Here is a 24,388-nt window from a genome sequence, read left to right as displayed (position 1 = left end):
TGTGATCCATTTAAAAGTTAACATAGTCATTTAGAAAGTCAAGGCCGGACTCACTCATCGGTTACCATGTCACTTGATTCATCCACCAGTTGAGGGAAATTAAAGAGCAGAAAAAAAGAGAAGGGAAGGGAAAAAGTGGTGAAAGCTACCATGGAAACAGAGTCTGCTAAAAAGCCAAAGCATGTGAACCCAGGGAGAGAAAGAAGTGGCGGTAAACCTGAAATACAGAAAAGTAGGAGCAGAAGAAAAACGAACCCAGAGATGAGGAAGATGGCCGGTAATAACTTGAAAAATGTTTTCACTATCTTGAGTGAAATATTGCACCTGTACTTGGCCAGTAACTGCCTGAATTTAGTTTTTATCTAACATTTATCTCCTGTCAGAGCATCCAGACACAGATATATGTAACAGGAAAAGTGTAAATCAAAGATGAGTTTCACAGTAGTTTAATTTGTAATCAGTTATGACACGAGTGAGAATTCATAAATAATTCACCTGCATCATAAAGTGATTCAGTGATTTCATTTGCACTTAAAATGACTTTTGAGGCTGATATAATTATAATTTTTTTTTTGCTCTTTGCGATTGAGGAGAATTATTTTCTTGACGATAGAGAACGTGAATGTGAAAGTACACAGTTACTTTACTGTTTCTAATAATTCTAATATCTGCTTCACTGGATAAAATACAAGCTTTCACGCCACAAGGCTTCCATATTCTCACACACACACACACACACACACACACATTGGGATTTCCCCCTGCTATGTAAGTGTTGACACATCAATTCATCTTCACCATAGCACTTCATCACTGACACCCTGACACCTCCAAAGTCTATTTATCTGTGCAAGTACATAGAAGACTACTGCACTCATAAGTTTCTTTATGACTTTTTGAAATGTATATCCTTAAGATGACTTGTTTTGCATAAATGGATCACAGGTGAGACAGTTTTCACGCTCCTCCTCCTACACAGCTTCAAGTGAACGAACAGGATCAGATGAAACGCGTCGCTCCTAAACCCCGGAGAAGATTCGGTGACGGATTCAAGAACACTTCAGCAAAGTGGAGAATGGAGATGTGCCAACAAGAGGATTCCAACAAGGACAGCCCCGATGCCTCTGTCTTAATGTGTCATAGTGATAGAAATCAAATACCAAAGAGCAATGGGTGTGCAGTTACAATGCCTACAGCAAATCAAACTATATAAATCATTACAAATAATTGCAAACTTACATCTAAAAACAGGTCACAGTCTCAAATATACCTGTGCGAAATTAATCAATATGTTACTTAAAAGGCCAAATAAAGTGTAAATAGAAATAAAAACAAGACATAATTTGAAATTACTGCTTCATTACAACAGATGATCTGCAAATCTGAGATTATTATGCCATTAGAATTATTATGCCTTATCCCATTTATCTGGGCTTAATCATGAGCAATGGGGATTGGGTGCCTTGCTCAGGGGTACCACAGCACTTGACCTGGTGGGGACTCCACCTGGCAAACCTTCAGTCACAAGCCAAGAGAGAGTTCCACTTGGCCCTCATACTCTCTACTAACTACCGCTGTGTTGGCTTTTTAAACATCCAGACAGAAAACAATACACACTAGTGATGTCTCAGGATGTCTGACCTTACCTTTTTTCTTTTTTTACTTTACAGTTAAAACTGGACCAAACTGGGAACTGCAGTCTCTGCAAAATGTGCACTTTAGGGCACTGACAGCTAAAATGACCCTCGTTGAGGAAACTACACAAAATGATCACATATCACTTCATATATAGTATTTCATACATATGAATTGTACATAAGTATTTCTTCTCTGGGCTTACTCTGTTCCAGTGTGTTTCTCTGGTGTCCTGTACTGATTCCAGTGATACGTCCTTCATGCCCGACCAGTCGCACATAAACATCCCGTGCCGTGTGATTGGCTATACGTAGATGCAGGCTACGCCGCGTGGTTATCTTCACCTGGCACCTCAAGGCCTCCGACACCGCGATGGATGAAGCTTGCTCCTCTGAAGCCTCTCCGGGGTGAAAGATTTCAAGAGGCCCAGTCTGTCCCTCCTCCATCTCGTCTCCCTTTAGTCTCACAGAGGACACGTCCAACCCGAGTCCCGCTCCCCTACAGGTGTCCCCAACACTGAACCGGTCGCTAACACCCGGCTCCAAACTGTTCTTCATGAGGCCGCCGCCGACATCACTACTGCTTCTGTGCTCAACAAGCTCCATCACTCACTCCGACGACAAACCTTGGACCAGCTGTCTGCAGCAGGACCCCTGCTCTCTGAGTGACCAGGCTGCCGGCTCAGATCTGAGGCTGGGATGGGTATGAACTCACACACATGCACACACACACACACATGCCTTTGCATACACACACACACACACACACACACAAGGAGATGATGAGGGATGTTCACCAGACTGATGAACAGACATGATGAGCCCTACTGTGAATGTCAGCGATGTAACAAAGAGTAAAGGGGCATTAGAGGAGGATCAGGTCCAAAGCTGCGGTTTCTATATATAACCAGGTGGTCCTGGTTCCAGAGGGGCAGCTAATCTAACACTGATTACAGAGAGGTATGCAGGCCGGGCCCAGGAAGGGGTGGGGATCACTTTCTTTTCCTCTCTGCAACTCTCTCTTTGTTTCCTTCCATCAGAGACACTTTCATTCGGTTAATTAAAAACAGGCAGGGTCCCACACGCCGTGTGAAATGAAGTCACGAAACATCCATGAACAATAACCTTAGTTAAAACCTGTCTGAATGAGGTCAGCACAGACCTCGGGTCAGCTTCCAGTTCCCCCCTGTAATGGCAGAGATTAGTGCTCTGAATATAGACCGTTGTCCTGGACCATCTTGAGAACACTTTATCCCAAAGCCTTCGCAGCATCCGTCTCGTAAGAATAAGCATTCGACTGTTGTATGTGTACAGTACTTATGTCTCTGAACCACCGCTGTTACAAAAGGCCACACCGAAAGTCTTTCAAATGGAGCAAACAACACGTCATTTTGTATTTGCAAAGAGTCTGTGTCATGGGGAAAAGACCACACAAATCATTGTGCGAAGTCAATGTGTTTCTCTGATGGTTGTTTTTGTTGTATTGTCATTTTTGGGTGTGTACAAGCAAGTGGAACTCCACAAAGACAGAGTATATGCTGTGCGGTCATGCCAATTTGTTCTATTCCTTGTGTCACACCACTTTCTGAAATGGCTCCACGGCCATTTAGAATCTCTCTCTCTCTATATATATATATTTTTCTGCCATTAAACATACTCGTGTGTTCATGACTCAGGGGTGCAGCGGGGTCACCTTCCAACTGGTGGTTCAATCCCCAGCTCCACTAGTCTGTATACGCAGATGGCAAAGCAGTTGCATCAGCAAAACGCCAAATTGCTCCTGATGGTTTTGCTGGCAGCGTGTGAATGTGAATGATGGATGCGTGACAATGCTGCATGGCGATGGATGTGAATGGAGCAAGTGGAAAAACTGTTGTGTAAAGTGCTCTGAGTGGTCATCAAGACAAGAAAAGTGCTATAGACAGTATTATATAGAATCCCATTTTGTTTTCAGATGCCAGGGACTGAGTTGGTCCATTTATCCACACTTCTTGGAAGACTTTCTTCAAGATTCTGAAGTGTTTCCAGGTGAATTTGTGTCCATTCATTCTGTAGAGCATTATTGAGGTCAGACACTGATGTTGGATCGAGAAGACCTGGCTCACAAGCTCGATGGGTTTGAGGTCAGGGTTCTGTGTGGGCCAGTCAAGTTCTTCTACACCAAACTTGTCAAACCCATGTCTTTATAGTCCTTGCTTTGTGCACTGGGACACTGTCATGTTCCTCAAACTGTTGCCACGAAGTTGGAAGCATAGCATTGTCCAAAATGTCTCGGGTTTGCTGGGGTCTAGAGCCTAAAGCCTGATTGAAGCACCTGAATGCAGGACCTAACGGGTGAGGTCAAATGCTTTTGTCCATATTGTGCTTGTATGTGTACATGTATACGTGTGTGTGTGTGTGTATGTATACATGTCAGTGTAATGTCTATATTTATCTTTATTTGCATGTAGATTTATGAGCACTTTTTTTTTTAAAATTAAACCTTAAAAAAGACCATTTACTATCTTCCAAACATCAAATGGCTGCATTCATTTGAAGAAAACTTTCATCTTCACCTGAAGTCTTCTAAAGTTGCACCATAATGTCCTATACAACACAATAAATTAATCTTTTCACTGTGCCTTAGCTCACTGAGTAGCTTTTAGATGACAGTATGATAATTTCACACTGCTCTGACTATAATCTTGCACATTTGAATGATTCAGCTATTCTCGAAAATAACAAACAACGAGTAAAACATTCTCTTGAGTTAAATAAGAGAGGAGCAGACAACACAGAGTTGTCGGAAAAACAAGGCATTTTCAAATTCAATCTTGTGTCATTACTCGGCCTGCATCCTGTCAGAGCTGCACGAGGCCCCTGATTTGATGACGACCTCCTGCCCCTCCCCAAACTAACAAACGGAGATAGCCGATATGGTAACCGCAGCAGATCTTCGACCCTGAGCCAAGGCGGAATTGATTTTCCCATAAATGAGATAAGGGCAGATAGAGAGAGGCCTCACAAAGCAAGAGGGCGGCAGTAAATTCTGAGAGAAAAGGTGTACAAGAAGACGTCCATCAACAGTTTATATATTAAATATTATTCTAGGCTACTATACATGATGAGGTGAGGTGAGGTATAGGAGGGGTGAAAGAGGGAGTCAAAGAGGGGGAAGGAAGGAGTTAAACCAAGGTCAGTTTTGGTCTGTTTCTATAGTCATTAAGTCCCATTAGATGATCGCAGAGCCTTACATTTGTGCACCAGCATGATTGACACCCACGACAGACAACAGCCAATGGCACATAAAGCAGAGTAGGTGAGGACAGGGTGGACTGTTACCCCCTCAAAGAGAACTCAAGGTAACTTACTGTCTGTTTACTGTATGCTCGTTACAAAAAAAACAAAAACCAGCCAGACTTTATGTTGCGAGGTGTCCCAGTTTCCCACAGTGTCAATACACTAAAATCTAGATCTGTGTTCGGATCACCACCAAAATGTTATTATACCCCTACATCCCAGAAATGTCATTCACATTTGTCCTTTCCAATTTGCTGCTCACAAAGAGGCAGACAAACAAACGTGTCTGAAAATATCTTCGGCCAAGGCCTGGTTAATAAAAAGAAGAAAAAAAATTTAAAAAAGGCTTGACTGAGCTGATAAAAAGGTTTACACACTCATTTACTGTACAATACACTTACTGGCAAACGTTTTACAATCAGGCAACTGTAACCCTGTGAGTGGAGAGAAGAATATATAAACAGTTCACTTCTCTTTTCCACCTGTGACCTGAAGACAAAGAACAGCGCTGACATCCCTCCTCTCTCATCTCGTGACATTATTTCAGTCAATGTTCATATTTTCATTCATTCGTTTTACTCTTAAAAGACTCGGAAGAATCTCTCTTCTCTGCGTTGTTTTCCGAAATGTCTCATTGCTACATATTGAATCTGCCCCTTGTTTGCTTTATGAATAAAAACTGCCTCACACAACTTCTCTTTCCTCCCTCTCTTCTCACTCTCTCAGAGGCAGAGAGGGTGTGGTTACCACAGATGCACGTGTCACCTCATTACACCTGCCTGTCACCAGCTCATCCTCTGCCGTATATATCTAGCCTGCTCTTTCTCATCGCAGCATATGTGGCAGAGTGAACAGGGCTAACTGACTCCTAGTGGATTTTTTTTTTTGGCTTCTCCCTGTTTTCTCCCTCTGCGTCAGAATCAATTGCTCCATCTGACCCTCTGCTGCCATGTGCACCATGCTGTTCCTCAGCATGCCAACAGTTACGCCACTTGACTTGGACTCCACCCTCACATTCTCCCTTGCATTATTTTTTACCCGCTGTCATCATAATAGTTTTTAATATAATGCCTGTACGACCACTCAAAATGCTTTACATTACAGTTTTCTCACTTTCATTCCTACAGCCCATGTCCAAGAGGAAAGGAATTGGGCTTGTAACCAGAAGATTGCTAGTTCAATCCCAGAATGGGCCAGCGACAGAGCCGCCTGAGTATGGAACCCAATCCCTCGTTGCTTCCTAGGTGCAGACAAGTGCTTCCCACTGCTACTGCTACTGGTGGGTTAAATAAACAGTGCAATCACAAATTGGTATGTACCAATTCTCAAACCTGTTCCTCCCACAGATTTGGGGATTAGGCAAATTGGACACATGGATCTGAGAGTGGATGGTTTGTCTCTATATGTGGCCCTGTGATGGACTGGTGACCTGTTCAAATGTATGTCAGCTGAGATTGGCAGTGGTATTATGTTCTAATACAGCTTTCATCACATGTTTATCATACCAAGTAAAAACTGCCAGCACAACAATTAAGAGCAATATGGGGTTACGTGTCTTGTCTTGGGAAACAAAATTGGCCTGTAGAGTAGAAATGTCCTACCTCCTGTTCATCCTCACATAAAGAGAGCCTGCATATGCCTTTGCTGACCTTTGTCTATTCTCTTCTCTCTCATCTTCTCTCCATTTCTTCCCCCCTCTCTGCTCTCAGACTGTGTGAGATAATCTTCCCTACCTGCTTCTCCTTAACAACAAGATTTATGCTTCAATCAGATAATAGGTCACAGGGGAGTGTTAGGAATACTTGAGAAAATGAAACAGAAGAATCACGATGACATGCAAAAGAATCTCGCGAGGGGGAACCCGTAGTTGTACGAGTAGATGTTTTATGGTCTACTATTATAAATCTGCTCTGGGAGGATGTGTCGAGGGAACAAGGCCTGAACATACTAACTATATTGTGCTGCCTCAGTAGGTTTTGTCTCTCTGCCAAAAAAAAAAAAGCCTACTGCTTTTCTCCAATATCCCATGAGAACAAAACTGATCCAGGATCGACTGTGAGTCAGTCGACAACAGGCTAGATAATGGATAGCTGAGATATCCCTCAGCAACTACTACCCTATTATACAGCTCACCACAGTGGTACATCTACTGTATGTAATATTATACTAATAATATGGAAAACAGACATTATTGCACCAACACTTTAATCACGTTGCACTTGTACTAGTAATGCTTTTAATGTCTTTTTACTATTTATATTTTTTAATATACTGTTACTATTGTACTAATACTGTATTGTCTCTATGTCTAAAATCCTATATGAGATTACTGAATTATAATATACTATAACCTGAAGTTTATATCCTAAATGTGTGTTAATATTACTATATATAAATGAATTGAAATTTCATCTAAATCGCAAATATGGCCTACTGCAATTTTCAAATCGCAGGAGCTGCGACATTGTGTAATCTAATTTTAGATGAATTACTATGCTGATATATAGACATCTTATTCTGCAGACTGAAGGGAACATCTTTGTTTCTCACAGATCTGCACAAATATCATAAAGTAATCATTTTAAATGATTACAACTCTTGTCCAAAGATATTAAATATATAATATTCAAAATCATTCAGTCCTTGTATGATTGTCTGATAGTGTGATGAAAAATGTAACCTAAATATGTTCATTAAAATGTGGAACAGCAAAAGTTATCTTACAGTCTCACACACAGATAAACTGCAGTCGATAAGTCCATGTACTGTCTGTATGTTCTTGGTTTGCATTTCTATGATTCAACCACTGGATGAAGATTCACAAACTAAGAAAAACAAGAAAAGAAAAACTACGACGACAGAGAGCGTGCCTGTGCATGCAGCTGTGTGCACATGCGTAAACAGAGACAGACTGCCCGGAGCCAAACAAGCGCTGTAACTTCTAATTGACTTTTACTCGATGAGAACACAAGCTGGGTCTGTGGCTCTGCTTCCGTGACGTCTCTCTCTCTCTCTCACACACACACCGTAAAACGCGCAGTGTCAAACACATGGACACCCCCTTCCCACACACACACAGATATGGTGGTATCCTTGGCGTGGATCATGGGGAGGGTATTTTTAGCGTGCTGTGATCAGTGTCTCCAGGGAGACAAGACTGATGGAGGGATGGAAGCATCAGCTGCTCAATTAATGCACGTTTGTGCATGTGCTTCTTCCTACACAAGGGAGACCACATGAGCCTTTCCACAGGTCTGTGCTGTGGCAGAGCCGTGTGTGTGTGTGGGTGTGTGTATGTGTGTGTGTGTGGGTGTAATATCCTACCATTGTCTGTGGCAGTCTCTTCGTATTCGTTAGTTGAGGGCAGTGCAGGAACCAGAGGCTCCATGTTCATGATGAGGTTTTTATGGCTCAGTGAGTTAAAACTTCGACTCTGTCCAAACTGGGCTCTGAAAACACAGACGACAACAACAACAACAAGCTCATTACTTTAAATAAGCAACAGGCAATGACCACTTCTCTAATTGTGTGAGGGATTTTAAACTGGTGCTTACCTGCACACGTCTGGTGGCTCTCTCTGGATCTTAGAACTGGCTTCAATCACCTCCTTGGCTACTTTTCCACTAACAAGAAAAACAGAAGCAATTTGCTGTAGAAAGAGGTTTCTCCTGATTAAGAATTAAGAAAAAGTGCTTCTCATAAGAATAAGAAACCACAAACACTGTGCATACAATGGTCAATAAGAATAAGAATCAGTCAGCTTTTGTTTTAAAGCTGCAGTGCGTACATTTTTAATTTAAACACATGCCTGTTGCATTCAAACCAAATGAGTTTACACAATACTGATTAAGGGTACTTTCTATTTGGTCCGCTTTCAAAGTTTCAACGTTTCTTTGGATAGTCCAATTTCTAGATTTCACGTCGCCTGATGTCATTCCAATACTGCAAACAGGAAGTGATTTATTTAATGTCAAGACAGACGGAGGCAACAGCGACTTTGGCCGAGTATACTGAGGCACTGCAAACAGTTTAAAGTGTGATTGAGAGCGCAAGGAGGCGGCCACAAATAGTGATAATTCAGAAGTGGATTTCACGGCTCGGAAAAACCCACTTGTTCAGCATTTTGACAGCATAAATGTTTCTTGTCTCCAGCAGCAGCAGCCGCCCCTGTGCTGCAGTGTACGCACACACACACACACAAACACACCATCGGTCAGAACTGATGAAGGACGCAGCATAGAAATAATGTCACATCGTTTCTGTTCACATAGACTGAACAGAGGCACATAAACAACGTTAAACGTCTAATCACCAAAAGTCACGCACTGCAGCTTTAAATCCAGGACATGGACAAACCTTCTCGAGGTTTTTGGTTTGCAAAAGTGCCTTTAACTGAGAGGTCAATCTTATACATTTGCTTTAAGTTGAAAGTTTTAAGTTTTAAGTTTTTTTTTAAATGCTACAAGTTGGAGACAAGTGTGTATAAGAACCAGTGGTCTCTGTCAGAAAATAACAACCTGTGATTTTTGCAGTGAGAACTATTTTTGTTTCAGCTGAGCAGGCAGGTTCCTCCTCAGCAGGTTTAACAGACTGTTGGACAAGTTAAGTTTCTGGACTCTGACCACTCAATTAAAAGCCGGCAGACACACCTTCCAACCCACTAGTCGTACGTTAGTAAGTTGTAATTTACCGGGTGAAATTTATCACCTGGGGTTGTTGACATGCACTTGATAGCTCAGGGGACGGTCACACCGCTGCGTGCTGCCTAATGCTAAATTAATCCACAGATCCAACACCACAAATCTCTTTTTCCATTTGCACAAATTACCATTTCTCATATTTCAGAACAAACTCTACGCCATTACTCATCATGGACCTCTGGGCCACACTGCTTTAGCTGATGAACTGAAGTATAATCCCGGAGAAAAAAAAAACTCCTACAGTATGTCTGAGATGGAAATCAAGACTAACATGACTTCCATTAGTGGTTTTCCTGTGATATTAGGGTCCGTAAACCACAGCGACCGAGACTGACCATACTCATTAACGAGGAGATGCAGCAAATGGATGCACTTTATGGACAAGCTGAAAGATGAACAAACATCACTGGTATACGACAGGGGCAAGGATATGAGGACAGGGAACACTCATATGGACATAAAATGTATATATCTGTATATTTATCCTCTATCTTCTCCTACTGTCACTGTTAAAATTGTAGCATCACTTTGTTTTCCTTTCTCTCTCAACACACACAGATCCTACTGACTTTCAAACCTGTCGTCCAACTGAAATGTAACGATGGATAATTTTCAACCCAACTACGCACAAGTGTTAGTGTGGTTAGGGTGTGGGCTAAAAAAAAGACACAACTAGGGTTAGGGTTGAAAATGACATACAAAATAAATAAAAACCTGTGTCAGTCACATCAACATATAATGCTTTAACCACTAAACAAACTCGAAGCTACTTGATGACAACCCCCAAGGTACCAGATTACTGTTATTTATACTACGCCTATATTAAAAACGTATCTATGGGTCGTAATTCCTGCACACTGGAGGACAGTCCTGTACTTTACTTTAACTGTCAAACTTCTGCCTGTATTTCTAATTGTCTATAATAAAAAAATATGCACCCACTCTTGAAAACTAACTTGAAAAGTGTCTCACCTGTATCTGAACCTGCTGCCTTTGAAGAAGATGTTACTGCTAGAAACCGTCTTTATCTGACTCGACTTGATGCACCTGTCAAACAGAGGGTGGGAGAAACAAAGAGATGCACACAAAGGGCTTCGTTATTACAAGGCCATGACGACATATATATATATATATACATATATATATAAAAGAAAAAGGTTGTGACGATAACTCTGCGACTAACTCATAACACAGCACAGCTCAAACTTTTCTTTTACAGTGTGTGGCTTCAGTGACTTTTCTTTGTGTAGATTGGATTCCTAAAAGGCAGAAGAGGAAGAAGCTGTGTCAAGGTAAAGTTTACACTTCATGTTTTATTCAGGTTCATTTATCATGTGAAACCAGGTTCCAGAGCAGCAGAGATGATGCCAGGGAGACACACACACACACACACACACGCACACATGAGTTTGAGTTTCAGAGAAAGATAGAGACTGTATGTTCTCCTCGCTCTGCTTGGCTGCCATTTACAGTCCAAACTCAATTCCCCATGATTCGATTAAGAGGCTCAAATGCTTGTCTGACATCCAAGATGACATCCACTCCCCTTCTGTCCACCTCTCAGAGACACACGAGCTGCCGTCATTAAGAAGTCAATATCCACGCTAATACGGGCTCAGGCAACACCGGGAGGCGTTTATTACTTCATCCATATGTCCTCTATAGTGATGTGCATGTACGGTATTTCGACAGGATGATCAGATGCTGCAGAAGAAAAGCTAAGATCCAAAAAAAACAAAAAAACAAACAAAAGACAAACGAAATATAAAAAAGTGGCGAGGAAATCAGTGAGGGATTAATAATCTAGAGGAGGAAGGACACCATGAAGCAGTCCCCGAACTGTATAAACATGACCTCAATCTCACCCAGGTGGATGTTTCTTATTTTCCTCCATTAACCCTCACACAACTATAAATAAAGTACATGTACATATACTTATACTCATAAATGTTGTAAATGTCTTTGTGCTTTGGTTTGCAGCCAGAACAGAAAAACTTTGTGTCCTTGATGCTCCTCGAGTCCTGAGACCTCGAGCGCCGTTTGCTCCCGTTCTCATGAGCGCTGCAACTTTCCTCTGCCGTTGCATAACGACCCCTGACTGCGGCGACGAGGTCATTCGTATACATTTCGCCCCGCAGACCTCGAGTCCCCCATGATGACAGACAAAAGTCGGGTTTAATCTCTATTCTCACACATGTTTCTTCACCCCAAGCCTCTTTCTATTCCTGACACACCAGTGTCAACGGTCTGCAGATCAGAGAAAAGGGCCTTGCAGCATTCAGCTGCTCCCCAGTGAAAGATAGCAGCAACAGTGTATCAGTCAAATATGTTTACAATAGTGAAAATGTGCTAAAAATTTACCGTAATCCAGTAAAATACTTATTTATACATTTTTTTGAATACTTAATGTTATTAATTATATTTGTTTGTTGTTGGTGAGCGGACTAAATGTTGAAATAATCCTGTGCAGTCTCAAACACCTCTGAATTAAAGACCAGTAAAGCTGTTTTCAGACATGTTTGCCTCCTTGTCTAATTTATGGGTGATTTGTTCTGGTCATTGGTGCAAAACGACAGCAAAATAAGAATTAATATTAGAGCAAAATGAAAATAAAATACAAAAATGAGGAAAAGAAAGAAAAATGTGAGCTCATGTGACAAAGCAGGAGAAACTTGCTACTGTGAACGTGTCGTACCCAAACAATCTGTCGCTGCCTTCATCATCGTGTGTGATTGACAAACTCTAATATGGAGGTCATGTCCTAACATGGCTGTCCTGGATGTTATGTGCGTATGAGTGCTTATGTAGAGAGAGGGGCTCACTTGTAAAAGGCCTGGTTCTCCACTCCACACTTCCATAAGTGCTTACACGCTGCAGGGGTTGACGTGTGAAACGTCAGCACCAGTTTCTTCTGCACAGAAAATGACAGACGGAGAGAGAGAGAGAGTGAGAGAGAGAGAGAGAGAGGGGGGGAGAGAAATGAGGTAACCATAAGAGGTGTGACTAAGGACTAAGAGCAGTGCTGAGCACAAAGAGAGGGAGCTGTGCAAAATGCTGACCCACAGGCCCAAAGCCAAAAGCTTAGCAAGATGTTAGGACAGATATAGTGGGCATTCAGCAGTAAAATGGCCTGCAAGCAGAACACTGGTCTTTATGGACAAAGAGGAGAAGGAGGAGGGACAGGTTATGTTCCTGTAAATGTCAGGATTTCAGTCCCCGTGAGTCTGGTCATATGATCCCAGATCAATGCTGCCCGACAACAACGAGGAGGAGGAGGAGGTGAACGAGTGAAGAAGAGAGGAAACAGGAGGATCCATGCGTCACTTTATACCTACGATTTGTAGACAAAAAGCAAAAGATTGGGACCTTTAATTGTGAAAAAACCCTCTGTCAGCTGTATTGCTCAGCCCTCTCAGTGTCACACATCAGTTATAAAACACTTTTGCAGCAGTGGTCATGTGTGTCTGGTCACAGGCATGTAAAAAAAAGAACCACAATTCTATATTAAAACATTAATAACAAATTGTCTCGAGTCCCACTTTGTCTGTGTGAAATAGTGTGTGTTTTAAACAATTTAACTAATTGTTTAATTCTAATTGAATTGCTCCTAGGCTCTAAAAAGTAAACATTATCATGCACTACAGTGTTTAGAATGAAACCTAAGCCATTGGTTATGGCAAACATTGTATGTGTAAAATGTTGATGTGATTTTGTATGAATTATTTTTCCATTACCCGAGAATGACCATACATTAGATCAGGAGTCTGGTAAGCTCTATGGAGGCCACCGTTTGGGACCTCCGTGTTTTTACAGTAGCCCACAATGGACAAACTAAACATCTTTTGAGTTTCGATGCTAACTGGAGGCTACATAGGTTGTTAAACACACTTAGAAGAGAAGTTTGAGGTGAGGGATTCATCTGTAACATGCAACGTCACCTACAAGTGTGGCTAAAAATTTTACACACTGTGCCTTTAAAATGTGCTTCTAAGCTGGAGCACCAGATAGTGACTCAGAAATGTGAAAATAATATAATAAAAACAACTGTTTACAAGATGTTTGAACGGAGAAAACCAGCTCAAAGTGGGACAGAACAGTCGATAAACAACAGTGTAGTGAGGATGAAGTGAAATCAGACAACAACAACAACATCAGACAACAACAACAACAACAACGACGACAACAACAACATGACTGAAATCTAACACCTGTGAAAACTCTTCACACAAAATAATGTGAACACCAACACGTTCACACACATACAAAGGTCAGTGAAGAAATAAAGAGTTATAGATTATGCATCACAATATCACATAATCTATAATTTACTGATAATGTGATAATCTAATCTGAAACATCACTCCTTTTTTTTTAAATGAATTATAGCTAAATATGAAGGGATGAAATGACACAAGTAACAAATGAACACATGAAAAAGGTTCACCCAGTTAAACGGTGGAGGGGAACTGAGGGCAGCAGTGTAGGGAGAGGCATCACTTAGAAAAGTTAAAGGTCCAATGTGTAAAATTTAAGAGGTTTTATTGGAAGAAACTACCCAGGTAGGTATGTTTGTAATCACTTTAAAAACTTTAGCGTCCGAGTAAGTTATTTACTTGCTTGTTGAACACCCGCAATAGTTACCTGTGACACCCTTGGGGAAGAAAGGGGCGAGTGAAGGAGTCCTTAGTTTGTTGCAGTCTGTGGTCTCACACCATTACGTGTCACTCATTTTTACACACTGGACCTTTGAGTACAATGTTTTTGTGCTGCTATTGTTATGCCTTGTGTTTACTCACCAGTGACGATTATGTTAACACACACACACAGAGAAAAGACAGAGACACAAAGATAAAACTGCACCTTCAGCCATTCATGAGCTGCCAAACAGACAAAGAGAAACACTGACACTGACGAGCTATAAGGCGAGATGAGAGCTGAGCTTCTGTCATGAGGACATACAGTTATGAGACTCGTCACCCCGGGTTAAAAAAATGAGTGTGCCTTTAAATACATGGATGGATATTTTAGCGGCAAAGCAATATGAAACACAGACGTCAGTAGTTCTTGCATAATAAAGTGTTAACACACACACACACACACACACATGGTTTAATACACCGAGGCATGCTCTGAATCTAACACAGCTCCACACTGAGGTGAAATCTGTGTCCCCAAATGTGAGACACCTGTAAGCGTGTGTGTCTGCATGTGTCACGGTGAGATGTCACGCCGTTTACATTGATCAAATACCACACTGCCATGAAGGAATCTCATATTTGGGCCACAGCAGCCGACACGTGACACGTGAGTGAGGAGCTTAGTCGTAACACACCCACCATCCTGTTACAATGAATCCTGCCTGTTACCGAGATCTGAAACAGTGGCACACATACACAGTGTGCGTGTGTGTGTGTGTGTGTGTGTGAGAGAGAGAAGTACATTTTCATAGGACATTCTTCGAGTGATGAGACATGACAAATAATGGCAAGGAAGAGGATAGGAAAAAGAAGAAGGGAGGGAGGGAAATAAATAATAAAAAAAACAACTATTGTACACAAGTCAGAAACAAGCTACTCAATTCACCAACGCAAACAGACGGTAGCTGTGCATCTGCATCAATGTCATAATCTTGGCTACACAGTGATGCAAGAAACTACACAACACATTTATTTCTTTTTTTAGTCATAACGATGCAGAGGAGGAGAAGCTGCATGCTCGACGACACCGCACTCACCTCTTTCTGAATCCCTATGACGTAAAATGTCTTTCCTTCAAACTTCAGCTTGCTGACGTCCACCCTGCAAAGAATGACATCATTACAACTCGAGGAATAATATACAAACTACTGTTCTCACAGTGAGATGAAAGTACCGTAAACGGCCCGTTTTACTATTTACATTACTTTATAGATGCACCTATTAACAGCAGAACGTAATTATACAGTGCATTTACATTTAAGTGCTTTGCTTGCATTTTACTCACACTTGACACTAGATAAATAATGTTTATGTGCGCCAATGTGTCTATTTAACAGTCGCAGTTAATCTTCCACCCAAAATATTTACAGTTGAACCCTGATACTCAGCGATACATAAAGTAGTTCAAACGATGCCATCGCGACACGCTTCAAAACGAGCGCTCATAAACATCATCAGATCATTAAAATTAGATAACATTTATAAACTTTAAAAAAAAACTCCAAATGGGGTCACTCGACATAAGACTGTCCAACACTTTCATTTAAGTAAAACTGGAATTGAGTCGCTAGAAATATTACTTTTTACTTAATAATTCCAATACTTTTCCAACCACTCTGGGTTAGCCCTACCTTTAATTAACTACTTATTTTGTATATGTTAATACTCCTAAATGATCAAAAGTGAGGGGGGAAAAATAACCCTGGACTGGTTCTATATTTTATAAGCCATAGTTTTTACAAAATCAATTAATCCTGTGTTTATCTCTCAGCACTGGTAACGTGCGTCCCATATTGTCCCACATAGAAATTCTCCTTGTCCCTCATTTACTTAGTTGGGATTTGGTCACGTGATGAAATGACAACTAAATCCAAAGAGGATCAGCCGAATAATCTTTATACTAAGTGTCATTTGAGATGTGAAATACCCCGGTTTATATTTATGACTTGAGGCCAACATTTGTACCATTTGAGGAGGTGGATTCTCTTGTTTCCCTGGAAGACCACGAAACCGGTGGCTGTGAACCCGAGAAAGGCTGTGGAGCCTGTGAAGTCCTGAAAACACACACACACACACACACACAGCGTGAGAGGAAACACATGGCATGATGGGATGCAGGTGAGCTAACCGTGGGGAAGCAAGTGGGCCATTAATAATTTCCCATGGAAATGCCACCTACGCGAAACACCTCGTTTGTTTGTTTCAAACTACAAGCCTCTAATTTGCAGCAAACGGCAACAAGAAACACGGAGCAGCACAAACAGCGCGTGAGATACAGTTTGACACAAAGTGAGTGAGAGAGAACTCCGTCACTCTGTCGATCTGCCTCCTGCCACGAAACAAATGAATGACAGAATACCTATGATGACCTTTTTGCATCTTGTACCCGGCAAATACTCCATATTACAAAAAACCCTACTAACACTAAAACTAATAAAAACTAACCTAAGCATTTACAAAAAAATAAAAACTAACAAACCCACTCTAAAAAGTAATTAAAACTAACTCATTTTAAAAACAAAAAATCCCTAACTATTATAACCTTGCTGCAGATCTGCACGATACAGATGAAGGGGTCTGATCTGCACCAGACTCAATTTAAGAACATATTTTTTAATCATGTTGTGATGAGGTCCTTGTCCTTTACTCACTCGCCACGTCTCTATTGGACTTATTATCATGCGTTGTGGGAAAAACTGCTGTCGCTGAAGTTGTTCATGTGTTCAGTTGAAATTATGCAAATGAAAGAGCGCAGATCAGTGTGCGTGTGTGACTGGAAGCGTCAAACCTTCCACTGAAGCCTGAGTTTGCACTTCCACAACACCTTTACCTTTAACGTAAACAAATGGCTGCAAGTGGCATGAAGTTTTTATGTAACAATTATGCCGTTTCGTTCTTAATTAACCTCGATTACAAACATGGCAGTGACGTGGAAGTTCTGGCTTAAAAGAGCAGCGAATATCGGTTAATCCTGAACATTTTGAACTGGATTAACTACGACAGTTGCGGCTTCTCAGTCACGTTACCTTGCACGGATGAGGGTCAACTCCGTACGTTTCGAGGCTGTGAGCCCTTTGGAGCATGCTCAACTCTGCGAGTGCAGCACTCTGACCCCTGAGGGCAGAGGAGAGGAAAGGGAAAATAAAGTTACAAAAACTATACACAAACACTCAATCAACAATAATCTACATATTGTCTATTTTTCCCTTAGGGAAAACATGATGTGTCAAGCTCCTATGCGAGTGAGAGTAATTATCTTTTTTGTGCAATCACATTTTGCTATTACAGTTTCTGTTTACTGTGTGTACCAGAAAAGATACTGATAAACATGTACCTAAAGGTAGTGACTTTGCAATAAGAGGCTACACTGACTGTAACCATCACATCACACACTCCACATCCTGTCTGCTCTTGTGTCAAAGCTCCGCCCTAAAAACACTAAGCACACAACATTCAAGGCAGAGAGGAAGAGAGAGTGCTGTCACAACAGTTTTAATGATACTGACTTGTAAATATACATATATTACATATATTTTTTTTTTACTTCCCTTTCCCTATTCCTTATTTGTGCACTTTATATAGAACCTGCAATGTATTTTTTGTAGTACAGTATTATATATTGTTCCACTGCACTCTTCCCTCCTATGTTTTATATTTTGTATCTCTCGATGTGCCACTATCAAGATGAGAAGAGGATTTTAACAAATAAGATTAAAACGTTGGAGATGGGAATCGGTATCAGTATCAGTAAAATCCGATACAATCCAAAAAGCCTATATATACAGTAGACAGACAAGAAAAAAAAAAAACACTAGAAATGCATATTTACATACTTGAGTTTGTGATATTCGTACTGGTCTCTTCCCATCCCTAAAATGAATGTTTCATTCAGCAGTTTTTTTGTTTTCATGCATATTCCTGACCATGTTTTTCTATTATCTATTTGTCTCCATGGTCTATGCATCCACTCTTTCTGCTGCTGCTGCTTCTGCTGCTGCTGTAACTGATCATGTCGATGTGTTGCCAAACTAGATACCGTTCTCACATTTCTATTTCAGATCACACAGCGTGTTTCCGCACATCTCTTCATCTCGACCCTAAAAAACCTCTAGAATCGAGCCAAACTTTCTCTGGGGTGAAAATCAGCCCGAATAAAATATTTGCCACATGCAAAGTTAAACCAATACGACATGCAGTGCATCATTCCTCCTCTGGAACGTCAACAATACATGATAGCAGAGAGAAAAGCCTGCAATACTCAAACATGTGAGACACACAAATCAACATTAAATAGGCTGAATCCATTATAAAGAAGTTATTCACTATGTGAATAGAATTCATACTTGTACTTGTAAACTACCTGCGGTCTCTTGCTCTGCAGCTCAGTCAGTAACTAATCTGTTAATCCTGTCAGTCAGAGAAAAGAAGAGCATCATCTGCTGCTTCTGCGGGAAATGAAGGCCTTTGCTTTGATGTTCTATAATCACAGCGTGTGGCCGTCACAAAGCTCACATGCTCATTCATGAGCTGCAGCCATGATGGAAATAATTACCAACCACCCAGTGGAGGTGGAAAGAGGACGGAAGTAAAAGTACCACTACTTTGGTCACTTTATACTTAAGTGCAAGTAAAAGTACTGGTCTAAAAATGTACTCAAGTTAAAGTAAAAAAAAAGTAGCTTGTTTAAAATTTACTCTTGACGTTTTTATGGGGATACAAGAGGACACAAATCTCACATGAACTGTTTTTAATTAAAGAAAGTGCTGACAAAATAAAACATGTAAACACATGATGTGTCAGTCAAAATGGGTCAAAGGTCACAAATGCTTGACTTTCTCACTCAGTCAGGGACCTAATTAACGCCAATTCACCTGTCCTCATCATTCCCCTGTCCTCCTCATCACCTGTCCTCATCATTAACCTGTCCTCATCACTCACCTGCCCTCACTATTCCCCTGTCCTCATCACTCACCTGTCCTCATCACTCACCTGTCCTCACTATTCCCCTGTCCTCATCACTCACCTGTGCTCATCATTCATCTGTCCTCATTATTCACCTGTCCTCATCATCACCTGTCCTCACTATTCACCTGATCTCATCACTCACCTGTCCTCATCTTCCCCGTCCTCATTATTCACCTGTCCTTATCATCACCTGTTCTCATCACTCACCTGTCCTCATCGTCACCTGTCCTCACTATTCACCTGTCCTCATCTGTCCTCTTATCTTATCTCATCTTCTTATGTTGTGTTGTGTTGTGTTGTGTTGTGTTGTATTATCCTATCTTATCTTACATGTCATATAGTGCCTCCTTGTGCACTCTGGATTTGTGTTTTGACGAATGGTTGTGTGTGGAGTGGTGAAACTGTGGAAGCTGAATTGCCCTAAGCGATAAATAAAGTTATGTGGTTCTGTAACTCTTGCAGCAAGACATGTGGGAGGTAATTTTTTCCAGGCATTCACTCCACTTTCTCTTCCACTCTATCCATCACGCAAGTTTGGTTCTGATCAAAATCTAAAATTCAGAACATCCCAGCAAACAAGCAAACCCAACCGAGAGTGAAATACATGAATAATTCAAGCCTAATTCCTCTGCAAATGATTACAAGTGGAATCTGAATGTGCAGATCCCAGGAACAAGCATATGCGTCTGCGAGTATCAGAGAGTAAACACATGACAAAGATGTCCCTCCGCACTTACTCACTCATTCACACTCACTCACACATTCACCTGAGTTCATTCTTGTGTATTTCCATGATCTTCCTCTCCAGTTTGAGCGATTGCTTCGGGAACAGCTTAAAGTCGCTGATGTAGTCTGATGGGTGCTCCTCTGGGTCATAATCCCCGAGTTCAGCTGTAGTGAGAGAGTGATCATTTGTGCAACAGGTCAAACACTAGGAATCGTGTATATTACGCTCCACATCTTTCTGCAGAAAAATAGCATTAAACCACGCTTTTCACATTTCAATCAACTGATTTATTTTTGTGCCGAGAAGTTAAAACGGACCAAAATAGAATCCTTTCTAAAAAATCCATCCTTAATTAGTCGTCATAAAAGAAGCTTCAAAAACCTTTGAAGTTTAATTAAAATAAAATAATCCTCAAACGATGCTCCGGCTTTATAATCAACACCCTAACAAAGTGGGATAAGGACCTGCCCTTGTTAAAGAGCGCAGCTAATGTGGTCTCTGGGGAATCATCTCATCAGAAGGGTTCGTGCAGATCAGCAATTTGTATATTAGCCACAAGGGCTCACATATGTGATACAGCTAATTCCTCTCGTAACCCTTGTGAAAGCAAGTGGCTCTGCTGCTGTGATTTAAGATTAAAGTAGGAATTAACGGGTGTTTCAAAGCAGCCAAAGTCAGAGAGCAGACAAGCAGAGGGACTGGTTTAAGGGTTATTTAAAAGTTTTTCTTTGTTTTGGCCTTAAATATGATGTAAATCTTATATTCAAAACAGGTTACAGGTAAATTCTGATGCATATGATCATATGAAATGTGTGTGACATGTTAGACCAGAAACCAAATGCTGTTCAGAAATGATATACTACATCATTAAAATTTAAAAACACAGTCATTCCAATCTGAAATAATCCTAACATGAATGAAATTAAATTAAACTGAATTAAATTAACAGCATTGGTAATTATCAAAATTGTGGTTTTATGTTTCTTTGAAGGTTAATACACTAGTGTGTAGAAGCTCTCTGATCGAAATGATATTTTTAATGCTAAAATATTAATTTAATTAATTAAATGTACTGTTTTACAAAAAAAACTAGTAGAAGTAGTAAAGCACATCATTATTTCTTGCTCAAGATGTCATTTTACAGTTACTTACTTGCATTACTAAAAAGAAAAATTAGTTTTATTGGAGTTGGCTCAAATTTGGGTATTAAAAGGTGAATTCAGTTTATTTGCAAGATAAACAAAAGGTGGTCTAATTCATTTGTTGAGCTCTGTAGAACTGAGAGAATCTACGTTTGATTGGGTGCAGCTTCAGATGTTAACAAATCTGCTAAATACACACAATTAATTTATATCTATGGAAACTGAATTGCCCTAAGGAGATAAATAAAGCTATCTGTATCTGGGCTCGGATCTCTTGCAGTACGACATAAAGGAGGTCATTTTTCAGGCATTTGTTCAGCTTTCTCTTAACTCTAGCCATCCCGTAAGTTTGGTTTCAATCAAAATTTCAATTCTCAAAATCACGTCTAATAAATACGCACAACTACTTTGTGTTTGTGTAAATCACATGTAGATTCACTGTCAATAACATAATAAAAGTAAAGAAATAAGTCTCTCACCCTGGATGATACAGGCTCCCAGATATGCAGCTTCAGCAAAAGGACAGAGCAGACGACCGTGGTAGATGTCTCTCTTTAACTGGAGGTAAAGGAGGTACCTGGACACACACACACACACAACATTATCCTGCATCACATGACGTCAGATGAATTCAGATTGTAAATATAAATTCTGTGCGATTTCCAGCTTCATAAAGAGGAAAATAATCCATGTGTGTTGTTGCTATGGGAATGAGATAAACAAGCACATTGCCATGGAAACAACTACCACATACCAGGGCCTGACACTGTAGTTACTATGGGAACAACTTCCTTGGAGGCCGACTCAGACTTGTTGCTGATACACTGAATTGCTGAGTGTAACCAAGGAGCAGAAGAGATGACAGTTGTGCTGTGATGACAGAAATGTGTGTGTGTGTGTTGCCATGGAAACAGATGACTTTCCTCACACACCAGACCGCATCTCTGAGTCACCTGACTCATTAAACATGTTTCTGGACCATGAGGAACAGAAGCAGTGGGAGGAAAGAGCAAGAGATCAGATGGAGGATTAGATTCATAGACTGTCAGATCACTGATGAGCTTCTTGTCGTCAAGCTTTGTGCGATTCATACATTTTTCAGTCGCACTGCAGTTTTAATGTTTAACAGATGCCTAAAAAACACTCTTTTCAGAGTTCATCATTTTTTCTGTTTGACAACATTGCAGCGTCGCTGCCAAACGAGGGGGAAAAAAAGAGAGAGAAAGAGCTGCGTTGTTCGTTTGCACCAGGAATCAACAATCCATTGCTTAATACCTGGTGAGCTCCTCCTTGATTTTCATCGGCTCGTGAGGATAAAACTTCACCCGGAAGCACATGGTGTACGGCTGCTGAGCTGCAGAAGACAAGAGACACACTGACGTAAGAGAGAGAGACAGACAGACAGACAGACAGAGAGAAAGAGAGAGAGAGAGCATTGGACAGTGATAGGCATTTGTGGGAAATAAAAGCGGTGAAACAGAGATGATTGAGGGAAGTATGCATTTAACTATGTTAAAACGTTCAGTATATACAGAGGCTATAAGAATGTCCATTACTAACTATATAAACACACCTGGGCAAAAAGCACTGAAAATGTTTAAAATCTTTATGAATTTATGAAATTTGGAAACATGTGACAGTTCAACAGTCTGTTTTGTGACTTCTGCACAACTATCGCTACTTTATATCACGGCTTAATAATGCGACATAAAATGAATCATAACTTTGACTCAACAACACGTCCGAAAATGAAAAAAATGCTTTTTTTTAAAGCCTGAATATGTGACCTATAAACACACACACTCCCAGGATGTCCATATAAGGAGTTGTGTGTTATTCTCACGGTAATTTGTCATGGGTGCGCCTGCGGCACAGATACGCGCCTCATGAGCACTAAAGGTTAATACGGATTAAAACTCAAGAGGGGAAAAAGAAAAAAAAAACTGTAATACAGATTAGGAATTTGATAATAACAGCAATTACTCATCTCTCTCACACACACACACACACACACACACGATGCACATATACCCACATAGGACAAACTAAAACATCAGCCTTGCAGAATAATATGACATAAATTCTGCCACAGAGAGAACTGATGTTTCACAAAGACTCAGATCTTCCTCCTCTCTCATTCTTCTCTCTCTTTCACTTCCTCTCAGCCTCTTTTATCTCAAACTATCTCTCCATTATCCACGGTCTCTTATTTTCCCCCTCATTTCTTTCCTAATCCGATTTTTTTCACTATCTGTCACTCCCTCTCCTGAATTATCTCCCCATACGTCTTCTTTATCACTCTCTCTTCCCGTGGAATCTCTCCATCCTCTGTCGCCGACCTCCCCGCGCTGCCTCCTGTCCTGCCCTCGCACACGTGTACTGGTGGAGCAGAAAGCACCGCTAATAGCTCCTTTATTAATTTATAACAGGAAAGCGAGAGCAGAACAGTCGTTAAGAGGGAGGGTGAACTTCAGACGGAGGCATGAGGGGAGAAAGAGGGGAGGGAGCAGAGGGGGAGATAATTGTAAAGCGAGAGAAATATAATAGTCGAGAAACGGACTGCCCACAAATGTCTTAGGAAAACACATTCCTCTTACTTTTAGGTCTGTTATTTTTGTGTCGAGCAGTTTACCGACTCCAAATGTGAGAAATGTGAGAAACCAAACTGCACCTGCTCATGCAGAATTGTTTTCTCTTGTTCATCCATTTTCATCAAAACAAAAACACATCGTACACCGCTGTCTGTGTGATTGCATGATTTCATTTCAGAAACGGCACTAACGACACCAGTTCTGACAGAGCAGTAGAAAATATAAAAGGATACTCTTAAAGTTCATTTCAATTGAACACACTGAAGGCTTGTTGACTTTTGTTTTTGTAATTGAGATTTTTGTCTTTTATGACACTTTTGTTTTTCTTTCTTTTATTACTTTGTCGTTTCGTGCGTCTCCAGCTCCGTCACTACTCTGAAACTTGAGCAGTGTGTCCTGGCAAAAAGGTACATTTATTTTAAAAAACGATGGCTGTGGCTCAGTGGTAGAGTGGCTTGACTTTCAACCCGGAAGGTTGTGGGTTTGATGCCAGACTCTGACTCTATAGTCTACATGCTGACGTGTGTACATTCTCTGTATGAATGTGTGAGTAAAGGAGTTACTGAATAGACGCAGACCATTTATGCGCATTAATGTGTGGTTTTAATTTTCGTGTGCAGTTGTGATCACACAAATACAACAATCCAGACACA

At 40.8% G+C, this 24,388-nt stretch overlaps 1 protein-coding gene across 3 annotated transcripts in view; it reads right to left on the bottom strand.

Annotated features, from left to right (window-relative positions):
• The window catches only part of frmd3 (FERM domain containing 3), a 48,464-nt gene that overhangs the window by 7,220 nt on the left and 16,856 nt on the right, over positions 1–24,388 (bottom strand). Inside the window, exons 4-13 of one of the 3 annotated variants that reach the window (XM_058635184.1) lie at positions 22,420–22,519; positions 21,624–21,721; positions 20,043–20,166; positions 17,337–17,424; positions 16,276–16,364; positions 15,348–15,411; positions 12,436–12,524; positions 10,586–10,660; positions 8,468–8,536; positions 8,238–8,362 (exon numbers count right to left, since the gene is read on the bottom strand). In XM_058635184.1, coding sequence (XP_058491167.1) covers positions 8,238–8,362; positions 8,468–8,536; positions 10,586–10,660; positions 12,436–12,524; positions 15,348–15,411; positions 16,276–16,364; positions 17,337–17,424; positions 20,043–20,166; positions 21,624–21,721; positions 22,420–22,519 — 921 coding nt within the window. The remainder of the gene's footprint in view (positions 1–8,237; positions 8,363–8,467; positions 8,537–10,585; positions 10,661–12,435; positions 12,525–15,347; positions 15,412–16,275; positions 16,365–17,336; positions 17,425–20,042; positions 20,167–21,623; positions 21,722–22,419; positions 22,520–24,388) is intronic. The other 2 variants (XM_058635185.1, XM_058635186.1) reach the window with 2 other exon arrangements.

The sequence above is a fragment of the Solea solea genome, chromosome 8 (assembly GCF_958295425.1).
Source record: "Solea solea chromosome 8, fSolSol10.1, whole genome shotgun sequence".
Taxonomy (NCBI): domain Eukaryota; kingdom Metazoa; phylum Chordata; class Actinopteri; order Pleuronectiformes; family Soleidae; genus Solea; species Solea solea.
The sequence above is the reverse complement of the archived record's forward strand: the minus strand, read 5'-3'. Positions and strand labels throughout refer to the sequence as shown.